General features: G+C 53.1%; 5 protein-coding genes across 5 annotated transcripts; 3 read left to right on the forward strand and 2 right to left on the reverse strand.

Annotated features, from left to right (window-relative positions):
• Window positions 1-186: 186 nt before the first annotated feature.
• On the reverse strand, window positions 187-2,333 carry GLRG_00189 (PX domain-containing protein; the record flags this gene model as incomplete). Its single annotated transcript, XM_008090874.1, has 5 exons — window positions 187-282; window positions 339-1,463; window positions 1,511-1,777; window positions 1,836-2,161; window positions 2,237-2,333. 5 exons carry the CDS (start codon window positions 2,331-2,333, stop codon window positions 187-189), a joined length of 1,911 nt encoding a protein of 636 aa, XP_008089065.1.
• Window positions 2,334-6,310: 3,977 nt separating this feature from the next.
• GLRG_00190 (tetratricopeptide) lies at window positions 6,311-9,971 on the forward strand (the record flags this gene model as incomplete). Its single annotated transcript, XM_008090875.1, has 2 exons — window positions 6,311-8,905; window positions 8,961-9,971. The coding sequence occupies 2 exons, from the start codon at window positions 6,311-6,313 to the stop codon at window positions 9,969-9,971; spliced, it is 3,606 nt and encodes a 1,201-aa protein (XP_008089066.1).
• Window positions 9,972-11,705: 1,734 nt separating this feature from the next.
• GLRG_00191 (alpha amylase) lies at window positions 11,706-13,457 on the forward strand (the record flags this gene model as incomplete). Its single annotated transcript, XM_008090876.1, has 1 exon — window positions 11,706-13,457. One exon carries the CDS (start codon window positions 11,706-11,708, stop codon window positions 13,455-13,457), a length of 1,752 nt encoding a protein of 583 aa, XP_008089067.1.
• A 1,547-nt stretch (window positions 13,458-15,004) lies between these two features.
• Window positions 15,005-16,199, forward strand: GLRG_00192 (uncharacterized protein; the record flags this gene model as incomplete). The annotated part of the gene is made up of 3 exons (XM_008090877.1): window positions 15,005-15,275; window positions 15,348-15,504; window positions 15,590-16,199. 3 exons carry the CDS (start codon window positions 15,005-15,007, stop codon window positions 16,197-16,199), a joined length of 1,038 nt encoding a protein of 345 aa, XP_008089068.1.
• A 1,588-nt stretch (window positions 16,200-17,787) lies between these two features.
• Window positions 17,788-18,999, reverse strand: GLRG_00193 (synaptobrevin; the record flags this gene model as incomplete). Its single annotated transcript, XM_008090878.1, has 3 exons — window positions 17,788-18,546; window positions 18,613-18,765; window positions 18,829-18,999. 3 exons carry the CDS (start codon window positions 18,997-18,999, stop codon window positions 17,788-17,790), a joined length of 1,083 nt encoding a protein of 360 aa, XP_008089069.1.
• Between the last annotated feature and the right edge of the window lie 4,561 nt (window positions 19,000-23,560).

Consider the following 23,560-nt stretch of genomic DNA (forward strand, 5'->3'; position numbering starts at 1 on the left):
AAAATTTCCTCGTAAACGCCAATAGAGCTTTGCTATCCTACGTCAATTGACGAGCAAACCATCAACCAAGCCCAGTAGACTCAACGCCTCGTCATATTATGGCGAACAATTCAAGGGCTCAGAGCCAGAACCGTTCTGATATCGTTGCGGAGAATGCCCCTCCGTTCTGTTAAGCCCATCAACCCACTAACTCTCGTCAATCTTAGTAACCTCAGCTTTAGCGTCCTCCCAAGTCTCCTTGTTCTTCTTTGCCCACTCGATTTGGCTCTTGGCATACGCCAGCTGTGACCATAATTAGTCCGCATGTACTCGTGAGCTCATGCTTATTGGAAGCTTACCATGTAACGGCGCAGATCCTCTTCATTCTCTCCCTGGAATCTCTTCAGGTCATTCAGGATGCTAGAACTAGCCTCCTTGACGTCATGCTCCGAAACAACCTTTGCCTGCTCCAGCTGCTCAATGCTCTCCCGGGTCTTCCCAATCATGTCACGGCGGGTCCTCTCTGGGTCAACATCAGCTACGCCTTGTATAGCATGACGAATCGGTCCAAAGATCTTGTTTGTGATCGAGTTACTGCTCGCGGCCTTCTTATGGCCCGGTGTCGAGTTACTTCGCTGCGGAACTCCCTGGGTTGCAGTGGGTACAGGCTCGCCGTGGGTAGGAGGGAAGTCTGAGTCGATAGATGCTGTGTCCTCGGTGCTGCCATCACGCTGGTGATGTGAGGTGTTTGCCTCCCGAAGGCTGGTTGATCGCTTTGGTGCCGGCGCGATTTGCTGACTGCTGCTCAGGTACTGTTCAATACGCTTGGCCTCAGCCTCGCTCCGCTCCAACTGGTCGAGCAAGGCGATCTTCTTGCTGAGCTCGTCACTTGTCTGCTCCTGCTGCACCCGCTTCAACACCCTGTATTTCAAGACGCTGCGAACCACGCCTGCAAACTGTGCATTCTCGCGCATGGGCTCCGCGAAGCTGGCACCGAGCGAGCCAGAGAGCTCCTCTGTCGCGATGTATGAGGAGTCCGCAGCCTGGCCGACTCTCTCGAGGGCTGGCCCTAGAGAGGGTGCTTGTTCTGAGAGCGCAAACGCATTGAACTTGGATCCCAGCTCGCAGAGATCCGCAGCCAGAGCGGATAAGTGACTCAAAGTTCGGCGGTTGACCTTCTCCATGGATCCCGATAGTAGCTGCTCCAGCTCCTTGATCGAAGCCTCATATGCAATGAAGTATGGGTCAAGCTCCTGCTCACTGAGAGCGTGGCTGTCAGGCGGGAAACGGCCAAAGACGTGGGATCCTGTACCAGAGATCGCTCCGGGGTCGACACCAGGGCCACCAGTTGTCTTTAGCTTAGCTGAGGTCGCTGGTACGGGGAGAAAACTGTGAGCCGGCGTAGGGTTCGCGGTATCCAGGGGAGGCGCCTTCAGAACTGATTTGGGTATCGAAGACACTGGATGGGAGTGCAGTACCTCGCTCTGCGGTTGTTTAGCAGCTAGAAAACAGATAGGACTTGACTACTGACCCAGCTGGCGTTAGGATCAAGGAATCTCCACCAAACACCGTCGGTTCGGACCTCATCCATCCGTCGGCATCGGTTCAAGAAGACAGCGAGCATGCGCTTGCGCAGGTCGATAATCTGCTGGTCTTGCTTTGCGTTCGTCGGGTTCGCGGCGTAATCGGCCATGGTGTGCTTCTCTGGAATGGGCGGTATAATCAGGGTAGGGTGAAGTCGGGTCAGCGCCTCGCGCAGGGAAGCAAACTCAGAGTACCGTCGGCGGACTTCGAGATTCTGCGGGGTTTGTCAGTCAACTGTCCGACCGCGCGAAACACTTCTCGGAAATACATACGCCTGTCCGGATGGTGTAGACGATGTATTTCCCCCCGCTCTCCGCGCTCTTTCCCGCATCCGTAATGAGGATAGTCAATGATGGGTTTTCCCAGAGAATCTGTTCGATTCGGCTCTCGTAACCACCAGGCTTGGGGCGCGGGACTATGTCGCCTCTGTCTCTAGCAATCGGCTCATTGTCGCTGCTCTCGACATCGCTGTCTTCATGGGCGTGGGAGCGGTTCTGGGGAGCCTCGTCGCTTGCGGTTGACGGGGTCTGCGGGATGTCGAATCGCTGGTCTAGAGTCTCCCAGTCGGCATCAGTACTGTCTGAAGAATCATCCAGATCTATTGTTTCCATCATTTTCTGGCCCTTTCAAGTTGCTGGGAGTGTTATGGGAGAAGATCGCAACATACACTTACGGGTGGTAGGAGAGGCCGGGTTGGCTGAGGAGGAAGTCAAGCTATCCCTCCGGTCAAAGCCCTCTGCGTAAGGGTTATTGTCCTCGTCGTTCCACATGGCCCAGGTCTTGTATGTCAAATGGGATGTCAAACAAAACTACAGGCCGATAGTCAATCGTGCAAAACAGGTTGCGGTCTCAGTCGAGATGCGCGACGGGGGAATGCGCAGCTGAGCCGGGAGAGGCGGGGGAGGGGCGGTTGAGGCTTGTCTGCCGGCATGCAGCAATCAGGCGGCTGATAGTTGCAGGGTCTGATTAAAGAAAATGATCAATCTTGAGGTGAAAAGGATTAAGACTGAGGAGACAATGATCAGGTCAAAAAGAGAGAGGTGCGGACAGGCAGGCTTGGGGCTGTCGGGCGGCGGCGTGGGGAGATGTGATCGGGGCTACGAGGTTGGACTAAGGTAAGCTCTAGGGTGTAGCAAGTGCCATTCCGGCAGGAGAAGCAGGCAATGACGAAGCCACCACCCAGCCAAGATACGTACCCAGGTAGGCACTTCAGTGTAAGAACTCTTCGCCATGCGCACGGGCCATGGTGACACAAATGCCTGACTTACCCCTGCTTTAGCACGTACTGCGCATCTGTGTGAATCCAAGATTATGCACCACTCAACATAAAATAGGTTTTGTGATTTATGAACCGCACTCACTTCTTTCTATATGGAGGAGGGTTCGTTCTGGGTACTCTTTGACTCAGAACCTTGCAACAATGTCTACTATGTACATTCTCCACCCTACCACCATTACCGATCATGTCGTCTTGAACAGCCCAGAAACCCATGGCAGATACTCTCAAGTCGATGCACACCCATCTGTGAACTATTTCAACCTCAGAAGGAATCTTTTCCTGGTTGACTGGCTATCAAAACTCACAAGTGCCTTAAAGACCAGAAGTTGAGGGATACACATGCTCCTTGTTGAAGCCCGCCAAGCATATCCAGTATTCACACTTTGTGGCGCTCTTTCTACTAAAAGTGCAAACACAACATATTCAACACTCCATACTAACGCACCCTTCTTTCAGGCCTGTTTCGGAGCTGTCCAGGCGCATATTGGCCGCCACCTTGATGAATAGGTCTTGGGGGAGACGGCGGCGGTGAATAGTCACTCAGATCTTCAACTGTCTCCATCTTATCAGGTAAGTAAAACCTAAAGCTATGTTAGCAAGAAGCCACACTGGGACATTCAATATGGAATTTGACTAACTGAAGCTCTTGAGCTCTTCTCAAGGTCTCTCGCTGATGATGGGCGGCCTTTTTGGTGTGATCCCCCATCATCTCCGAAGCCCCAACTGGCCTGTTTGGACCGGCCTTATGGGGTTGCTTAATTAGCTCAACAGGTAGGATTGCAGTATCCAAGAAGATTTGGTGGTTTTTCTTGGCGGTATTTGATTTCCCATCCTTGTGGCCTCGTGTTTCGGTAGCATTGTTCCGATGACTTGACCTGTTCATCACGTCAGCTTATGTGCTACAATCATGAGCAAGCATTTCTCTACTCTGGGATTTTGTGTGGACTATCGTCTACATTCATCGAAGAAGTCGCTGGCCGGTCGAAAACTTCTTGAGTGCTATCCAAAAGTCAACACAGTGTCTGAATTATAAAGCAGTGGCATGTGCATACCTAGGTTTTGTCTTGGCCAGAGGATTGGTTTCAGCAGATGTGTCAATCTTATTTGCTGTTCTTGAAGGAGGGTTTTCAACATTTATAGTGTTGGTCTTAGCTATCGTTTGTGGATGCATAGTTTGAGTATTCATGCTGTTCCTTTGGGTTGTCTCGATGGCGTTCTTTCCATCTTTGAGAGCACTGTGTGTATCAGCACCTTATCGTCGCTCTTAGGATCAAGGCCCATACCTTCGTAGGGGCTTGATACCACGAGGTATGGGACGGATCCCAGTTCTCGTTGATTGTTGAAAGGTCGTGACTGGTATAGCATCTCCTTGCTCAGCGACATGCCGGTTGATGTTCTGTCTCTCAAGGGTTGATCTTCTAAGACTGTTCGTTTCCTGTCCCTCAATGTGGGTCGTATCGTCTGTCAAACTCCTCTGGGTTGACGGACCTGGTTCTGCCTTGTGATACAGAGATTTCACGTGTCGCTGATTGACGGGAACGGACAAATCAGCAGCACTGACAGTTGCTGCCGTGGGAGACGAATCATCACCTCTTGTATATGGTAACGCAGAGGAGATATCTTCTCTCTTTCGTGTCTCGGAAGATGGCGGTGTGCTGATTGTGGTTGCAGAGGCACGCGAATGACGGCTGTTTCTGATGGACGGTGTACGAGTTAAGCCAGAGTCGGAGCTGACAATTGTTGATGCCCTGCCAACAGGAAGGCTGAAGATATCAAACAGTCTTTGCGCGAGTGAGTTCAATCTTCGCGGTGGTTGCTGTGTATTCTGGTGGCCTCGGCCCGCTGTCCATGACCAATGGGGAGCCTGCCGGGCTTGATGGGGATGCCGAGCTTTAGGAGGCTGTGTTGTCCGTTCGGCAGAAGCGTTCTTGGGCACCACCGGTGCCGTAAACTGCATCTTACTCTGAAGTAAACCGTGGGTTTGGGTCGGATTATGGCAATGGGGTTGGTAAACCATCGTATATATCGGTTGAGGGTGGGGGAATGGTACCGGAAGAGGCGTGGGCATCGGCATGAGTACCGGGACCGGCGGAGGAGGAGGCGGGGGAAAATGAAGAACTTGCGGGTGTGTGATAATGAACGGAGATGGCTGTTGTGGTGCCGTGAGTTCTTCATGTCTAAAGAAGAACTGTGATCGCTGAAGGTTGGTAGCGCTCGCTTGACTTGGAGTTCTGGGGCGGCGGCTCTGACGAACGAGGACAAAATCTCCATCAACCCAATCGTCCTTTTTCTTTTTCGAGAGCAATAAGAACAACAGTGCAAATAATAGCACAACAGAAACCACGACAGTTGTGACAATGATTCCAGCTTGCTGCGCCTCAGTGAGACACCCCCATCCAGAACATGGAGATTCGGATATTGGTGACACTGGGGGCAAGGGACCGCTTGGTTCTTCGGCCTGCCGAGCGTCAAGGTGCGTTTTGTGATTGGAAATTACCTTTTGGTGATCCACGGAGTTGTGGTGGTTGGTTGGAACTCTTGAGATAGCCGGCATGGTGACTCGCGGTGGCGCACAAAAGCCTCCCGGTAGGGAAGAAATGAGCCTGTGATGTGGGATTATGGTGTATTCAGCAAAAATAGACACGTCAATCAGTGGATATTTAGTTTCCTTTGAGTAAAAATCCCATCAACTTGAGTGAGGGGGTCAGATGGTCAGGTGGTGGTGGCGGCGGTGGTGGTGGTAGAATAAGGCAAGGTCAGAAGTGGCCGAGTTAGCTGGTGAGGCGAAGGCGAAGGTATGTATACCTTTACCTGTCAACTACCTTTGCTATTCTCTCTTTCCTTACATAAAAATAAGCTCCTCCTCTTACGATTGAATCATGGAATCTCTATGTGGGAAAATCTTGGTTGATTTTGTGTGTGCTTCATTATCTGTTCCTATGGCTACTTTTCTCTGAAACGGTGTGGATATTTCAGTTTAGTATCTGTATCCCACTTTCTACGTATATACCTACGCAGAAGTGACAGATAGAAGAAAGATCCGGGATATAGCATTACACCGAATTGGAAGTAATTATATCTTTGGCCGGTTATTGTAAGTTTGTCAATGGTTCTGATTGTGGAAAGAGCTCTGGGGATAGCTAAGAGACGAAGTGGGCGTGTAAGTGATAATGAAGTACAAGGAACTTCTCAATGGCAGCTGGTCACTGCTAATCGCCTGTCCCGAGTACTTGGCAGGTAATTATCCAATCAAATACTACTTCATCAAGACCTCCTTAGTGAGCAGCTGCATAGGGGCCCCACTAGCGTCCTTATGGGACCCACTGGCGCAAGGCCAGCAGACGCGACTGATCGATTCTCTTTCCTCAGCCTCATCCTAGCTCCTCCAAGTTTCTAGATTGCTTCACTTCTCCATCATCCTCATACCAAGTCCATCCGAGGCATGTCATAGCCTCTTCATTCTCCACAATGTCAGCCCTCCGCAACGGCGCGATGAACGGCACCAATGGCGCAGCGAGCGCTCCCGTCAGTAAGCGGTTCTCTGACATCCCAGCCGCGATCGACGTTCCGGTTCAGGGCGAAGCCGAAGACGAAGCTGTCGAAATCGACCTCCTCGAGCTCTTCGACGATCCTACCGAGCTTTGTACTCTTTTCGAGAACGAGCGCGCCGCCCGCACATACTGGATGACAGTCGCATTGGCCTACGCCAAGCAGAAGAAGATTGACCATGCCATCGAAATGTTGGTGCGAGGTGGAAACGCGATGCGCGACAACAATCCCAGGGAAAAGCTGAGCATGATCGGATGCCTCTGCTGGATGTACCTGTGGAAGAGTCGCGAAGCCCCGAGAGTGCCTCCCGATGGCGAATTGGCATCCGAGGCCAAGACGAAGGAATACTACCTGCAACTAGCAACCTCGACCCTGAATGATGCGTCGCGCATCAACCCAGCATTCCCCCCTCTGTTTCTAGCTCGCGGAGTTCTCCAACTTCTCAGAGCGTCCCTGCAGACCCCCAAGGCGACGGGCCATGGACAAGTGGACTCCGAAAAGGCGGATCTTCTGCGATCGGCGCTCAAGGCCTTCGAAGACGCGGTTCGAGTGTCACAAGGCAAGAACATGCTGGCCGTCATGGGCAAGGCAAGGACCTTCTTCTCGCTTGGAAAATACCCAGAGTCCTTGGCTTGCTACCAGGAAGTCCTACAGAAGATGCCCGACTTCGTCGACCCAGACCCGAGAATAGGCATCGGCTGCTGCTTCTGGCAGCTCGGCTTCAAGGACGATGCTAAGCTTGCTTGGGAGCGATGCCTCGAGATTAACCCGGACCACAAGGTCGGAAACATTCTCCTCGGTCTTTATTACCTCGACGCCAGCGGTCATATCCCAACGAACAGTCCCGACTTCCTTCGCCTTTACAAGAAAGCAATGACCGAATATACCCAGAAGTCTTTCAAACTCGACAAGAACATGCCTCTTACGTGCGCAACGTTTGCAGGTTACTTCCTGTCCCGCAAACAGCTCAGCACGGTGGACTCACTCGCCCACAAGGCAATCCAGTATACCGATGTGAATGCGATTGCCAGTGACGGTTGGTATCTCCTAGCAAGAAAAGAGCATTATACCGGCGACCCAGACCGCGCCAGCGATTTCTATCGCAGAGCCGACGAGGCGCGTGGCGGTGCCGAGCGTGGTTATCTACCAGCAAAGTTCGGTGCTGCCCAGCTGGCAGTACTCCGCGGCGACCTCGGCGAAGCGAAGCTGCGTTTGGAAAAAATGATCCAACAGTCCAAGAACCACGAAGCCATGATCTTGCTTGGCACTTTGTACGCCGAGGAGGTCTTTGCAAATGAAGAGGCGGATGGTAAGGAGGACAAGTCGGCTGAGATGAAGAAGGCGATCTCACTTCTCGAGAGTGTGCGCGGTGCCTGGAAGGATAGCAAGAAGGGCATGTCTCCTGACGCCGCGGTGCTGCTGAACCTGGCTCGCTTGTATGAGCACGAGTATCCCGAGAGAGCCCAGCAGTGTCTTCTTCAGGTCGAACAACTGGAGCTTGACCAGATTCCCGAGGACGATCACCCAGCCGACATCACCGACGAAGCCGAGAAACGCGCGGCTCTTCGCAAGTTCCTGCCTCCGCAGCTGCTCAATAACATCGGCTGTTTTTACTCTCAATCGGAAAAGCATGAACAGGCCAGCGAAATGTTCGAGGCCGCATTGGGTGCATGCATGAAAATTGGCGAGAAGGATCAAGAAATTGACACGGATGCTCTGGTTACCACCATCAGCTTCAACCTGGGCCGCAGCTATGAGTCCCAGGGCCTGTACGACAAGGCCAGTGAGGTTTACGAAGGTCTGTTGAAACGTCACGACGACTACACCGATGCCCGGACGCGACTTGCATACATCAAGCTTCGCAAGAATCCTAACAAGGAGGGACCCGACGCTGTCTCAAAGTTGTACCAGGAGAACCCTCAGGATCTCGAGGTTCGTGCGCTGTATGGCTGGTACATGGGCAAGGTTCATTCACGAAAGCGGCCACAAAATATCAACGAAGATCACGAGTTCCGTCATTACAAACACACACTGCAGAACTACGACAAGCATGACCGATATGCTCTGGTTGGCATGGGCAATCTGTACCTGATCCAAGCCCGAGAGATGCGGCGCGAATCTGACAGCGACAAGGCTAAAAGAAGCGCTACGTATAGTAAGGCGGTCGAGTTCTTTGAAAAGGCACTTTCCTTAGACCCGAAGAACGCGTACGCGGCTCAGGGCATTGCCATTGCTTTGGTCGAGGACAAGAAAGATTACAAGACGGCCCTAAGCATCTTTGTCAAGATTCGGGACACCATCAAGGAAGCCCATGTGTACGTCAACTTGGGTCATATTTACGCCGAGCTGAGACAGTACTCCAAGGCCATCGAGAACTACGAGGTCGCTTTGTCAAAGGAGGGCAAGGCCAACGACCCTGTCATTCTCGCCTGTTTGGGTCGCACTTGGCTCAACAAGGGTCGTTCTGAAAAGCTACTGGATGCCTACCATGAAGCGCTCAAGTATGCGCAAAAGGTAAGCTCTCATCTCATATTATACACTTCAGCATATACTGATTCCTCCCCTTAAGGCCCTCGAAGCTGCGCCGGAGCAGGTGCATTACAAGTTCAATGTAGCCTTTGTCCAGATTCAAATGGCAACAACCGTCTATGGGCTGAACGAGAATCAGCGGACGTTGGCACAACTCCAAGAAGCTGCTACCGGGCTGGAATCGGCCATATCTGCTCTGGACGAGATTGCGAACCACCCCCAGACTCCCTACCCCAAGCACGACGTCGAGCAGCGTGCCAACATGGCTCGCAACACCCAACGCAAACAGCTTGAGAGAGCCATTGCGAGCCAGAAGGAATACGAGGAGAAGAACAAGGAGAAGCTGCAAGCCGCCCTGGAGCAGCGTCAAATCGAGCTCCGGAAGCGGGAGGAGGAGCGACAGAAGGCTCTCGAGAAGGAGCGGGAGAGGCAGGAGAAGATCCGCAGGGAAAGAGAAGAAATCGCGGCCAGGGACAGAGAGATTGCTGAGCGTCGTGCTGAGGAAGAGAAGGCCAGACAAGAGGCCGAGATGACGACGGACAGCGAGACTGGCGACAAGGTCAAGCGGAAGAAGAAGTCGGCACCTAGGGGCGATGGCGAGAGTCGCCCGAAGAGAGGATCACGCAAGAAGAAGGCTGACACGGATGCTGAGGATTCGGCTGAGGAGCGGCCAACGAAGAAGAAGCGCCGTCTTACAAAGAAGGAGCCAACGGCCAACAGCAAGTACAAGTCTGCCGAGATCATTGTGGACAGCGACTCGGGCTCGGACGAGGACCCTCTCGACCGTGCCGAGAGAGCTCTCGAGAGGGCCAGCTCTCCTCTCTCCGATGCGGAAGAGAAGCGCGGCGATGATGAAAAGATGGAGGTCTACAACAGAAGAGACGAGGACGAGGACGAGGACGAAGATACTGGTGTCAGCCGGCGACAGCAAAGCTCACGGTCCAGGCGGGGCAGGGTCATTGAGAGTGACGAGGAGGAAGACGAGGACGACAAGGCGCGACCTGCAGCAGACGTCAGTATGGCGGACGCTGACGATGACGATGAAGAGTAAAGGGCCGGGGCGTCGTAGGGAGGAGCCTGGCCAGCGGGAGGCGAGACGATAGGATCGCAAGAGTATCATCCGGGAGCCGGGATCTTTCAAAGAAAACAACGAAGCGTCTGCGTCTATTTTGGCGGCTGTAGTATTACACTAGTATGATGGGATAAGAATTATACAAAATGGCATCACGATCTCGAGGCATACCAGCGATAGTTGCATCAAGCAAGTTGCCGCAAGTAGGCCGTGTTTGGATAGAGAGGCACGACACATACATGGCTCGGCAAGACCTTTCCAGAAGCTGAGGATGGCTTGGGCCGTTCGGGCGGAGAGTCACTGGAGAGTCCAAAAGCTTACTAAGACAACGGCATCAAGTCTTCACCCCGCGCAAGGTGCCCGGCACTTGAACGGGTATTCTAGCGACCAGCCCCATATAATTTGAATTCCTCTATGAGTAATATAGGAAAAGTACGTAAACTTGTATTTAAAACATGAAAATTCACTTATAAAAGGCTCAGTTTATCACACTCCCGGTCCGGATTGCTGGTGAACGACAACGACGAAGACGACGTTGGACCCTCCGAGGTTGAGAATTGGTTTTAGCGACAGGCCACAACGTGGGGCAAACATGGCAGCACTCTTATTCTTCACGGAACGTTACCTGAACGGGCAAGTGCACCCCTCCCCGCGGTGAGGTTCGAGACAATGCTCGTCGCAACGATCGGAAGACCAGCGCGTCAGGGCAATAAATAAGCATCGGTCACGCTGCACTTGACGCATGCTGTCGGAGAAACTCCGCAAGCTGCAGATCAGACGGGCGACGGGCAATGTGTTGCCTGCGATGTGACGGTGGAGGGTACCTGGTGGAGTCATGAGCGAATAGGCAAACGTGGTTGTTCCCTGGTCTGGAGCCATTCTCCTGGCGGAACTATAGTTGAAAGGCAGTGAACGTGGGCTTGGCAACTAGCTCATGGGGAAGGCACCAATTGTCAACGACAATATACTACGCACTGGCTCAGTGTAGTGTAAGTTAAGTGGTGGGATGCAAGCCCGGTTTTAGAAGTGGTTGCGCCGCCCAGGTCTGCAATTTAGCGAGAGTTTGCCCGCACCAATGCGCTATCAATCCACGCCGCTGGTGCGGCATGCTTCTCTGGGTCATTGGTCACGGTAGTGTACCTAAGGTAGGTATTTTCCCATGCTTTCCAGCGAGAATTGGACTACCAACAGGCCCTATCTATTGGCCAACTCCGCGCCCGCGCACATCTGCATCATCCACGCATGCTCCTCCATCCCACCTCTGTTCAGTTTATCTCCCCACACCAGCAGCTAGTGGGTCTGTAGGCTCGCAGCCGCAGTGGCCGCTTGCGGCGTCTGATGCACCGACGTGCGATCGAGTGGATGATCTTCCGCACCGTGGCCCACACGCACGATGTTTCGTGTCCCGCCGTAAGTGCCTGCTGTCCGTTTGTCTCTCGAACTTGATCTTGCAGGGCGGGGAAGAAGGAAGTTGGAGCTCTGGGTTCATGGTATTCTGGGTCGCTGGGAGGGGGTCGGCTTGTATAAAGACCGATGGAGCTTCCATCCATCATATAGCTTTCCCCTCCACCCCAACCCAAGCCATTGTCAAGCCATTACAATAGCCTGAGCTTGCCACCATTCCTCTCTCTTTTGCTCTTCTGGACTTGTCGTTACCACCACCCTTTCCGATTACATTGACAACGGCGACCGTCAGGCTACGTGTCCTTCGACATGGGCTCGATAACTCTCAACAACCCCAGCAGGGCCTGGTGGAAAGACGGTGTCATCTACCAGATCTACCCAGCCAGCTTCAAGGATGCCAATGGCGACGGCCTGGGCGATGTCCCGGGAATCATCAGCAAAGTCGACTACCTCAAAGACTTGGGTGTGGATATCGTGTGGGTATCGCCCATGTACGCTAGTCCGCAGATCGATATGGGATACGACATTTCCGACTACCAGGATGTCCACCGCCCGTATGGCACCGTTCGTGATATGGAGGTCCTCATCGAGGAGTGCCACAAACGCGGGATGAAGCTCATCCTAGACCTGGTGGTCAACCACACGTCAGACCAGCACAAGTGGTTCCAGGAGTCGAGATCCTCTAAAGAGAACCCCAAGCGGAACTGGTACATATGGAAGCCTCCCCGTTACGCCGAGGATGGCACCCGTCTGCCTCCCACGAACTGGAGGAGCCACTTCAGCGGTAGCACCTGGGAGTGGGACGAGACCACCGGCGAGTACTACCTCCACCTGTTCGCCAAGGAGCAGCCCGACCTCAACTGGGAGAACGAGGAGACACGTGAGGCCATCTATGACAACGCTATGCGCTTCTGGCTTGATAAGGGCGTTGACGGTTTCCGTATCGATACGGTTAATATGTATAGCAAGGGCGTCGAGTTCAAGGACGCCCCTATCATGAACAAGAACGCGTACGAGCAGCCCGCCTACATGATCTACTGCAACGGCCCGAGGATACACGAGTTCCTTCGCGAGATGAACGCAAAGGTCCTCAACCACTACGACACCGTCACCGTCGGCGAGCTGCCCCATACCCCGGACCCGCAGCACGTCCTCAAGTACATCAGCGCTGCCGACCGCCAGCTCGACATGGTCTTCCAGTTCGATATTGTCGACCTCGGCCAGGGCATCGGCTACAAGTACCAGACCCGTGAGTGGAAGCTCCCCGAGCTCAAGCGCATCGTCGCCAAGTGGCAGCAGTTCATCGAGGGTACCGACGGCTGGACGACAGCCTTTTGCGAGAACCACGATCAGGGCCGCTCCGTGTCACGGTACGGCAACGACAGCCCCCAGTGGCGCGAGACGTCGGCCAAGATGCTTGCCCTGATGATGTGTTCGCAGACGGGCACACTCTTCGTCTACCAGGGTCAGGAGATCGGCATGACAAACGTGTCGCGGAGCTGGGGCATCGAGGACTACAAGGACATTGAGGCCCTCAACTACTACGGCGACATCAAGAGGGAACACGGCGAGGGCGAGGTCCTCAGTCGCGTCATGGACAGCATCAACCTGGTCGGCCGCGACAACGCGCGCATCCCCATGCAGTGGGACGCCTCGCCGTTCGCCGGCTTCACCGACAACAAGGACGGCGCATGGATGCGCATCCACGACGAGTATGCCGACATCAACGTTGCCAAGCAGGAGGCGGAGCCCAGCTCCGTGCTAAACTTTTGGCGCGAGATGCTGCGCCTGCGCAAGGAGGAGGGCGAGCTGCTGACGCATGGCGCCTTTGAGCTGTTTGACGAAGAGAACGAGCAGACGTTTGTCTACAAGAAGACGCGCGGCGGGAAGAGTGCCGTCGTTGCACTCAACTTTACAAGCGATGAGCAAGAGGTCCGGATCCCGGGCGAGGGTTCGAAGATTCGCGTTGGCAACTACGGTGATGTCAAGGAGAGGGTTGCGGCAGAGGGGCAAAAGAGTGTGCTGAGACCGTGGGAGGGTCGTTTGTATCTGCAAGGCTGAAGGGATTTGGATATACCTGGAGACGATGGAGTGCTCCTTGGGGTCGGTTTTGCCGACAAGAATTTGTTTGATACAAGAATAGTTCTATGCTGATGCCACACCAATAGATGAGACAGCCAGCCAATGCTGTTATAGTGAACATATTGCCCTTTCCAGAACCCCAGCCCCTGGAGAGACCATTCCAAGTACCTCGTGCTGCTCCACGAAACATGTAGCGGCTTCCTTCCCCGATATCGGGGGATATGGTTATCAAAGTCGTGGCGACCATGCCGGACGAGTCTATCCTCGACGCTATCAGCAAGATAGCCAGAAGAAACGTCCTTTCAGTCGTTGTTGCTGTTGTCAGATTTGATTGGATGCTGGTTTCGTCCAGGCGATAAGGAGCTGGCGCGGTCCCAAAAAGATACCAGGTATTTCGCGGCAACCTGCCTCCGCCGGCCGTTGGCTTTGCTGAAATGGAATGCAAGCGTTGAATCGGATACCATAGTACCAAGTAAACCCTTTGTCTAACGGAGCGTCAATGACGTTTTTGCACACTTTATCTTCAATGGTGGCTTTCATAGAAGCGGAGGCCGCCATCCTTGAGTTTGCTAGGGCTGCCGAACTGCGGTGTTTCTATATAATAAAAAGTTTGGCTTAGCTTTTTCGAGATCCTGATTTCCTGGAGGTATATCTTCGACCATCTTGTGCCTTGTCGTTTTACCAACTCTCAGTGTAAGCGCCCTCAGATTTATGTTTGAAACCATCTTCAGAGCATGAAGCCGACCTAAAGAAAGTCGATCGAGGCAAACCAGTACAGATTATCAATGATATAACCGTATTTTGTGGCAATCTTTACGTTCGTTGTATCGAATAATTCGATAGCGCGGCAACTAGAAGTTTGCATGATATTGTCAGCTGCCACACACGGGTGGTTTGCATTATAGTCAAAGACAATTCGACTTACTAACTGGTCCCCAGGGAGAACCGGAATTTCGTCTACTTGGGTCGAGGTACCGATCTCCGGGCCTATGACAAAGCATCGTACGTACCACAAATTGAAGCCAGGTATGAGCTCGGTTTGATGGAGGGTCACTCTTATGGAGAGACATGGTTGGTTGCAACTAGTTTCTTCCTCTTTTCCGAAGCTCCAATCCCAATATTATAACCGTCAAAATCGAGAGAAAGGATAAAAAGAGATGATGTTTGCGCTTTGTAGGATGCCGAGGACCACACTCGGAGGGCAAACAGCTGCGGAGTGCGTTTGCTCCAACCCAATGCCAGGGGAAATAGGGAAGCTGGATCGAGCGGCGTATCCATTGCGGACAAACAACGAGTCTCTCGACCACTTCTGCTTGTTTATTTCGGCTACCGATTCGAGGGCTGGCGACAAAGACAAAGGTCAAAGGTGCTAATAAAAACACGTTGCAGCGCCCTCTGCCCGGCTCCCCCCCCCAGTCTCCTTTTCTCGTCACATCTTCCATTCGTTTCCGCATCGCCACGCTAGCTAGAACGTTCTCTTGTTTTGGTTTCTGCAGGCTGATATCGCGATGCAAGCCATATCGTTTATGCTTCTTGTTGTTGCGGGCAGCCTGTCGAAGGCCCAGCTTTTACCTGACAACAGGTCTCGTGGCACCAGGGATCAGCTTTTTGATTTAACACTCAACGCCGCAGCCGTGACCGAGATGATCTCAGTGCTAAAAGCAACATCACTGCTGCCGAAATCGATGACAACGCCAAAGCCTAAAGTCATTGCGGAGAGGAGCTTGGGCTTGCTTCACGTCGATCCTCTCGGTGCGGGTACCTGCGGGTTCTTTACATTACCAAGAGACGTCCAGGGTGAGTCGGTTTCGACCTACAGGAGAAGTGTCCCAAAGATCCAGAAACTAATGAGCTGTAATTGCTACGCAGGAGTGACGAGAACCCGAGTTTGCGGCGATGCTTCCGCATCATGTGCCCCTTTCGGGAGTTATCTTGGCTGCGGCATGAAACCTCATACTATCTGCTTCAACGGAACAGATCCGGCATGCGCCCCTAGTGTCAGAATAGGTGATCAGACTCTTTGCTGGTATGTATATTTGAATTAGGAGATCCAAAGTCGTTATTAAAATAGCCAGAGAGCCTCAGAGACTGACGAGATTTATGTCGTATAGTCCCAAGACCAAATCCCTGAACGGGGAGTGTCAGACTTTCATCAGGGACGATGGCGCCTTAGGTAACAAAACACTCCTGGGATGTCGCGAGGTCGACATAGCCTGGGACCCTATAGTCTCTCTCAAAACGGCGACAGAAGATTTCTCTACGACGTCGACGACTGTGGCCACCTCAGCTATGCCGGTCTCTTCGACGCTATTTAAAGACGCCCTGGCACCCTCGACCCCGACATCACCAGCCAATTCGACGGCTCCACCGACATCGGTACCGAGTACGAGCGACAGTGGCTCTACGCACTCGCACACCGGTGCGATAATCGGCGGCGTTTTGGGAGGCCTAGCCATCTTAGGCACCGTTACTTGTGTCGCGGTCTGGCTGGTTATGCGGCGGAGGCAAGCTTCGGGTTCGAGTTACAACACAGAGGGTCGCGCGTTGCCATTACCGACACACGAGCTTGCCGGTGACCAGCCGTGTGTTCCCCAGGAAGTGGCCGCCGAGAAGGAGTTCGGCCACAAGGCCTTGTCTCCCGTGAATGAATCCTGTGAGATTCACCAGGCCCCGACGGATGATGCCGTAGGAAGTCCAGTTAAGCCTGCCGAGTTGGGCTGATCAGTCTAAGTGCTGTCATGTTTTGGAAATGCGTGCCATCTTGTCACTTGGTTTTGGCTATGTTTGGATACCGTTGGATTATGGCAGGTGTCTTGATATAACCACTCAGCAGCTGAAGACAGATAATGCCTGAAAAACGTGTAACCGACTCGAACGTTGGGATATTCTAATACCAAAGTCGAAAACTACACCTTTCTAGAAAAGGTCGTTTGGTGAAGAAGCTTTTATGTGCTGGTAGCATATGGCAAGTTAATAAAAAACAAAGAAACTTCCTTTCACAAATGCTTATTATCAGCTTGCTCCAGACTACCGATGTCCAGCTAATCTTGCTTTACGCAGAGGGCATTCCCAAGCCTCAAGCAATGGTTTCACGCAGGCCCCAGCTGACTGGCCTCTCTTATCGAAAAGCTTGGCTTAACTCACAAGCATGCCCATCATCAGCGCCCTACCTGTATTTACACCACCGTATTACTGTATTTTTTAGCGTCGAACATTGAGAAAGAGGGTAAACAAAACAGCATTGAACACTTTGGAACTTTGGCGTATGCGAGGGCGCCGCTTGTGCTATAAACAAGCATGTTTGCTTCGTTTGATAAACCCGATCGAAGGCGAAGTCAGCCACCCGTTACGTCGCATGGGCTATTGGCGATCTATAACAATCTTTCCCGACCACTCTCATCTGTATCGTGTCTTGTTTTAGAACCTTTCCTATGGGCCTACCTCCGGTCACTAGCCCGCGACCCAGAGGAGTGCCGCCCCCACACTCTTTCGCTCTTTTATACGCCCTTTCTCGAGTGAGTGAAGGTCGACTAGATTGTCGGGATAGGAGCACCGACGCCTCAAGCAGCGAAGCGGGCCTCCCATCATGCGGAACCCTAATATGCAGCGTCAGATGAACGCAGAGAAGCGGCCTGGCTTGCCTGGATCCGAGTTCAGGACAAAGTCCGTTTTGACGCTGGCCACCGAGAGAACTTGAAAGGGGGTGACCTAAGACCTCTGCACCTTCCAGAAAGCACATGGCATGTAGGCTGCTGGAGGCAGCCCTTTATTAGATAGACCCATATAAGGACACTGGGAAGATCTTCATCGTTGGGGACGGATCAGCCCTCGGCGCCGACAACGAGAGCCCCCAAAGCCTTGTTTGCTACGCCTAGCGGCACCCCGACGACTGCGGCGGTCATATCAACATCCGTTCCGGTGTCTGTTGGTTCAACTTCACCTCCATCGACTTGTACGGAGACACCGAAACCAACACCAGCGATGACGGCGTCCTCCGTCGGAACCAGCTTGACTGGCTTGACTCTGGCCTAGAGGCTTGCAGCAGTAGCTTTTGCCTTTTATATGATCTATTGTGGTTAGTGCCGGGCGGGGACGTCTGCATTACTGGAGAGGTTTCAGGACTGTAGGGCCATATATCAATGATCGGAAACATGAGTCGACCTGCCTGGTCCAGTACTCTTCTGCATTCCATGTTGCCGCTTATGCGATGTCTGATACAAAACCGCATCCAATCCCTTGCCCGACGCCGGAGGAATAATGATTATGCACACGAGCCCCCCCTCTGTCAAGGCGAGCTCTCCCTTGCGACCTAAAACCTCAACTTGGGCATCACAAACACAACCAAAATCAACCCAACCATGAGCCCGTATACCCATGCGTAGAGTATCATCCGGCCCCACCACCCCTTGCCCTCCGTCATCTTCCGCAACGTGCCCATCCTTCGGCTTGCCGCGTCCATCGACCGTTCCGTCTTGTCCATCCCATCAGCCGCGCGCGACACCACGTTCTTGTCTTGCTCAAGGGTGTCAGAGAACTTCTGTGAGCTGGCTTTGAGCGCACTGGCCATCTTCAAGATTGACTCGGACAGCGCATCCTGCTCAGCGCGCTGGTGGTCCAGGATGGCCTCCGCCGTTGCTGTTGATGAAGCCGGGGCCGACGCTGCAGACTTGCTGGTGTTGGAGCGGCGGGAGGCGAAGAGAGCCGCGCGCGCTGTTGCTGTCGTCGCCGCAGTGGGCGAGTCGGGGCGGATGGGCCCACGAGAACGGAGGCTCTGGGTGGTTGTCGTTCCTATTTCGGCAGTTGTTTCTGGCGGCTGATGTGACAGCGGTTGCTCCGCTTCTGAAGCCGTTGCCGCTGGAGGAGGCTGTGATGGTTCCGTGGGCAGCGCCGAGACTGGCGGAGGAAGGTCGGGTATCTCGGGTTCTTCGTCTTCGTCTTCGTCTTGGTCCCCTGTGTAATCCGTCGGTATACCTGTCGATCGCGAGTCCATGCTTTCGCTCGGTGTGGGTATAATGTCGGCCAGGATATCCTCGCTACCAGAGCTGTTGTCATCGTCCTCTTCGTGTAACTTATGCGCAAACATTAGCCATCGTCCCTTCCTCCCGAGAGCCACCATTGGGGCTCGGCTACGCACCTGTTCCAGATCGTGCATTCTGTCCACTAGACGCTCCAAAAGTTCGCGCTTCCGGTTCAGATCAGCTTGCATATCTTGCCTCCGGGAAAGAAGCTTGATGTGCATCGCCTCCTGCTCGATTCTGGTAAGAAGACTCCGCGCATAGTTAAGGTTCTGAAAGACAGCCAACAATTAGCCACTTTTTCCGGTTGATTCGGCCGAATGATAATATCATACAGAGTTCAGCCTCGCTCGCTCGAATTCGCTAGCTCGTAACCTGCGCTCGCGGCCCTCGTCAGCGTGTAGGATGGTCTGATCGAGTCGACGGAGGAGTTGGTTGAGTTCGGCTACACCCTTCTCGGCGGAGGAGCTGGGCGTATGTTGCGAAGCCGTCGATAATCGAGCCATTATTATTGATAGTATGTAATTCTCTTCGTATGTGGTTGCAGCGGAGGTTGTTTCCCGTCTAGAGTATGTTAGGTAGACGTGTCTGAAGCCGATGATGTCGTCGTCGTCGCATAGTCAAGCCACCGTGGCTGAAGCTTGCCCCTCCAAGTGCCGACGCTTGGGCCACACTTAATATCGCCGATCCCAGCTGATGTTAAGGGCATCAACAAGAGACTCTTCTCAGCTTTTCACCAGACTTTCAACACTGTATCTCCCCTCCACCTTTCAACTTATCCGTCAAATATAAACTATATTATCCACGTGAGCGGGTATGAAGTTACGATTCCTTGTCTGTTTAAATAAGCTGGTTCTCAACATCCAGCAATCGAAATCTTCAATTATTGATCAACGTAGGTACAGCTCGATGAACAGCAGCTGAGACCTTGCTCGGGAAACATCAGAGCTGTCACATTTTGGACAGAGAAACATGGGAACCGAAAGCCTCTACTAAAATTGGTTTATTTTTTGTGTTTTAAAATACTCTGATTAGTCTTCAAGGTCACGCACTGGACCTTGATAGCACTGATCGGACTTTGACTCGGTAGTGGTCGCTACGTGGTGGGTGTTCCCATCGGTGTTACCATCGGTGTTACTAGACTTCAACCCGCGTTCCAACTGCTGGGTTTCACGTTATCTGCCCAGAAAGCTGAATAATTTGGCCGGAGTCGAAAACTACGGCCATCTGATGTCTGCTTGGCTCCATCATACAAACAGTGTCAAGAAACCCCGAGGCATCAGTTTGCCCCGTGCCGATTGCTGGGGCCTTCTTTTGCAACGGTTTATGCATCCCACGCAGCCATTGGGTACACGTGGCAGGGCTTCCACAGATCGCAGGAACAGCAATGACAAACTCGACAAGGTCCTTTCTGACTCGCCTGATCTTATACCCTCTCATACTCGATCAGAAAACTCGCAGTATTCGCTTCCTATCACTTTAGAGACACGATTCGAATGACAGAAGCGACAGCACGGAACGCCACACGCCCTCCGTTCAATATTTGAAATTGTCGAAAGATGCTATACTTTCAGACTCGCTCTGTCGAGGGAACCGTCACTTAATGAATGGCATATAAACGACTATTAGAAGAGTGATGGACGCTTGTGTTGCCCATAAATATCCTCGTTGGTTTTCTAGACAGGTGACCTGTAGTTGTTGTCCGAGGAGTTATATGAACGATTTATTGCTACACAGACCGTGGAAAGAGTCATCTCATGAGAACTACATTGTGGCTTTTGGATCTGGCCTGCTTGACAACCTTATAACCGGCATCACGCTCGTGTCACCAGACACAGCAGGGCACCCGCCAAGACCCAAATCGGAGTACTGTGTACCTCACACTCATGCTGGTCGTCAAAGCACTTCCAAGGAACGAACGTTGAACCTGAATCAAGAAGAAGGGGGGCCAACGTGTAAGAGAGTCCTTACTTCGGTTGGGACTATGGGTGTCCAGTGGACTGTAAGCAAGGGTTATAGGCAAGGCGAAGCAGGACTAGGAAGCTGACGGTAATCTACCAGTAAAGAAGAGAAGCCCGCAAACAATACTTCCGAAGGACATGCCCCTATCCATAGGTACGCCATTGATGTGAAGATATTCCTACCCGCAAGCTCGACAATCTCTAATGAGAGCCTGTCTGAGGTTGTTCGATTGCAGATGTGAAGATCCAATGACCCTGATGACCCCAGTTCGCGTTTGTCCTTCGTCGATTGACCCGGAACGATACCCCCCTACTGGCCATCCGTGATGACCTATCGTACGGCGACAGAGGTGTCTGAACTCTTCGTGACTTTTCATCGTCACATGAATGGACGTCGAAAAGCGACCCGCACTTGTCTCCAACGACAAGCAAGACCCTTTCGCTCCCACCCAGCGCCGATCACTCGCCACTGGCCGACACAGAGCGGCTTATGAATGCCTACCCCCGAAGAAGCAACTCGAAATAGCGGACACAGAAGGGGGAAGAGGCATCGTCATAGACACCCGGAAACTTGCGCGGTAGGGCCAGGCCAAGTGGCTTGTTGAAAGAGCCAGCGGGTTGTCGTGGAAAAAGAAGTCATGTGTGCAGGATGTACGAACAGCGTGGCTATGCCCTCCCTTCAGTTGGCTTCTACCCCGCGTTTCTGGTTTCTGGCAACCGGCCGAAGTGCGGGTTTGTCGCTGGCGAAGCTGTCATTGCATCAGAATTGGCTCGTACGGGTGGCAAAGCCTGTCATTGCACCTCAGCCCTGCAGGCACGCAACTCAACGATTTCCAAGGCTAACTTCTTCGTTTCATCGGTTAGCCTGTTTCACGTCCTGCAGTTGAGCCATATGAGCGTAGATCCATCTCCTCACGGCCACGAGACAGCCATAAGCATCCCAGAAAAATGCGACGATTAGGGTGGGTGGGTGCAGATAGTATGCGTATCTCGCCATTGGACAAATCCAGGCGAATGACTTGTTAGATGACGGAGTTCCATGGCTCCGCGCCATCCCCCCCCAAAAGTCGCTTGACCCGTCAGAGGAGCACGCGGAGCGCGGATACAGCCACAAAAATAATACCAAAGGGGGTGAGGGGGGGCAAATTTCCTCAGCGAAGCCCACTCGCTCGTCGTTGACAAGCCCAAGTGAGGGAAGGCAACACGACATTTTGGCTTGGGGGAACGGGCGTTGTGCGTCCCTGCATGATAGAAGAGAACTTGGTGCTAATTTTGGAAACGGGATGAACCCGGCATTGGCTGGAGCAGCTCATTGACAACACTATAAAGGGCCTTCGAAGAGGGGTAGATCTCTTGACCATTTATGTAGTGTAGTTTGTTGCGCATGCAGAGCAGCGACAATGGATGGCGGTAAACGTCGAATCAGCGGCGCAAAGCGGGAGGTGACAGAAGCTAGGAAAAGCGTCGGGCCTACAAGTTCTTTCAAGCACTGAAGACCGTTGACATAAACTTGGAGGGGACCGTGGCATCGTCGTCGAATCCGGAGGGGTGCACGACGTCATTGGGTAGCTGTTGGTGTGGGAGCTCTTGGAGTGGTGCAGTGGAGGTGGATGCCAACTACCTGTGCCTAGGTACCTAGGTAGGTGCACACGGAATACCGCAAACGCGGACCGGAAGAGCCTTGAGCCAGTAAGTGACTATGGGTGGGACCTGGAACCACCATAACCTGTTTGTCCCTGAAGATGGTAGAATTGTAGTGTAGACGAATGGATAACGAGTCGCTGGACGGCCGATGGTAGTCCGTAGTTCGGCAAGATCCAGCATCTGGGCTCTGTGGAGGAGGAGCGTCGGTTCGGACGGGTTGAACTGAAGCGAAATTAGCGTAGGTTGCCTTGGCATCGCGTTGCTTTTCTGCGCCCACAGGGCCAGTTAGATTAGCCGTCAGTGACTCGGAGCGATAAGTGCTTTTTGGGTTCTTCGTCTTGCTTGTAACAAGAAAACTAGTTGCCATGGTTGTCGGATAGACAGGATTTCAATGGAGCCTTGGCCGACCTATCTGAGTGGGTAAGAGAAGGCAGGAAGAGCGTGCCTACTGCCAGACGGCTACACCGCAGGTGAAGCCGTAGCTTGGAAGTGGCATGGTGTCTGGCCTGGGGCTGTCGCGTCGACCAAGCGCCTGCAGCAACTGTGCCACTCAATGCCGAAGTAGATTGGCGAGAGCATTGCGGGAGAGGCAGCATCAGCTCGGAGTCAGTGTAGGTACCTAGGCTATGGCAAGTACGATTGTAGTGGCTTGTGACTTGTTGGGCGTCTTTGTTTCTGCATTGCACGAAAGCGAGGTTGGACAAAAACAAATACAGTGACGTTCGGCCCTACGAGAGCGCCATGTCGCACTCGGTGCTCTATGGGGCATGGATTTCATGCGGAGTCCGCTGCTAGAGTCGCTCGCTGCTTGGATAGGTACCCGACGTCGTCAGTCGAGCTTATGGCTGGCTGCAAGATAGTATGTGTATGGCCGAAGCGGTACGGTTCCATCCAGCGGGAGGCTTAGTTCGGTGCCGGCGAGGTGATCGACAGCCGTCTTTGCCTTTTGAGAGACGAGGGCTCCGGTGCTGGACCAAGGAACGGGCTGCGACCCCGAGGTCAAGAAACGGACGAACTCCTGTTCAGGAGCAGCTTGAACGGAACGGCTGAGAGAAGAATGATGTACTCCGTAGTCGCGGTAGCATTTTGCAGAGTCGATCAAGGCATGGTGTCCAATTCGTGCGTGTGTGTGCAAGGTTATTGAAGACGGGCAACATGAGGCCCACTGACCGAAAGCAGGTGGCGCAGGGGATTGGAATGGAAGTCCATAGCCCGAGATACGGGAAATAGTGTAAACAAAACAACATAACATGGCAGTGCGGATTTCCAGAGCACCCTCCCCCTCCTCCCACCCTCACAGGTTGCGGCATGGTATCAAGAGGGATAGGACCACTCCGGTGGTGTCGGACAATGCGGATGGGGGACTACGGCTGACGATGCGTCAACACGTCGCATCCTTGAAAGGTAAGGTGGACGACATTTTGGGTTGGGCACATCGTGTCGCGGCAGGCGTGTTTCGAAC

This window comes from Colletotrichum graminicola (assembly GCF_000149035.1).
Source record: "Colletotrichum graminicola M1.001 genomic scaffold supercont1.1, whole genome shotgun sequence".
NCBI classification, from domain to species: Eukaryota; Fungi; Ascomycota; class Sordariomycetes; order Glomerellales; family Glomerellaceae; genus Colletotrichum; species Colletotrichum graminicola.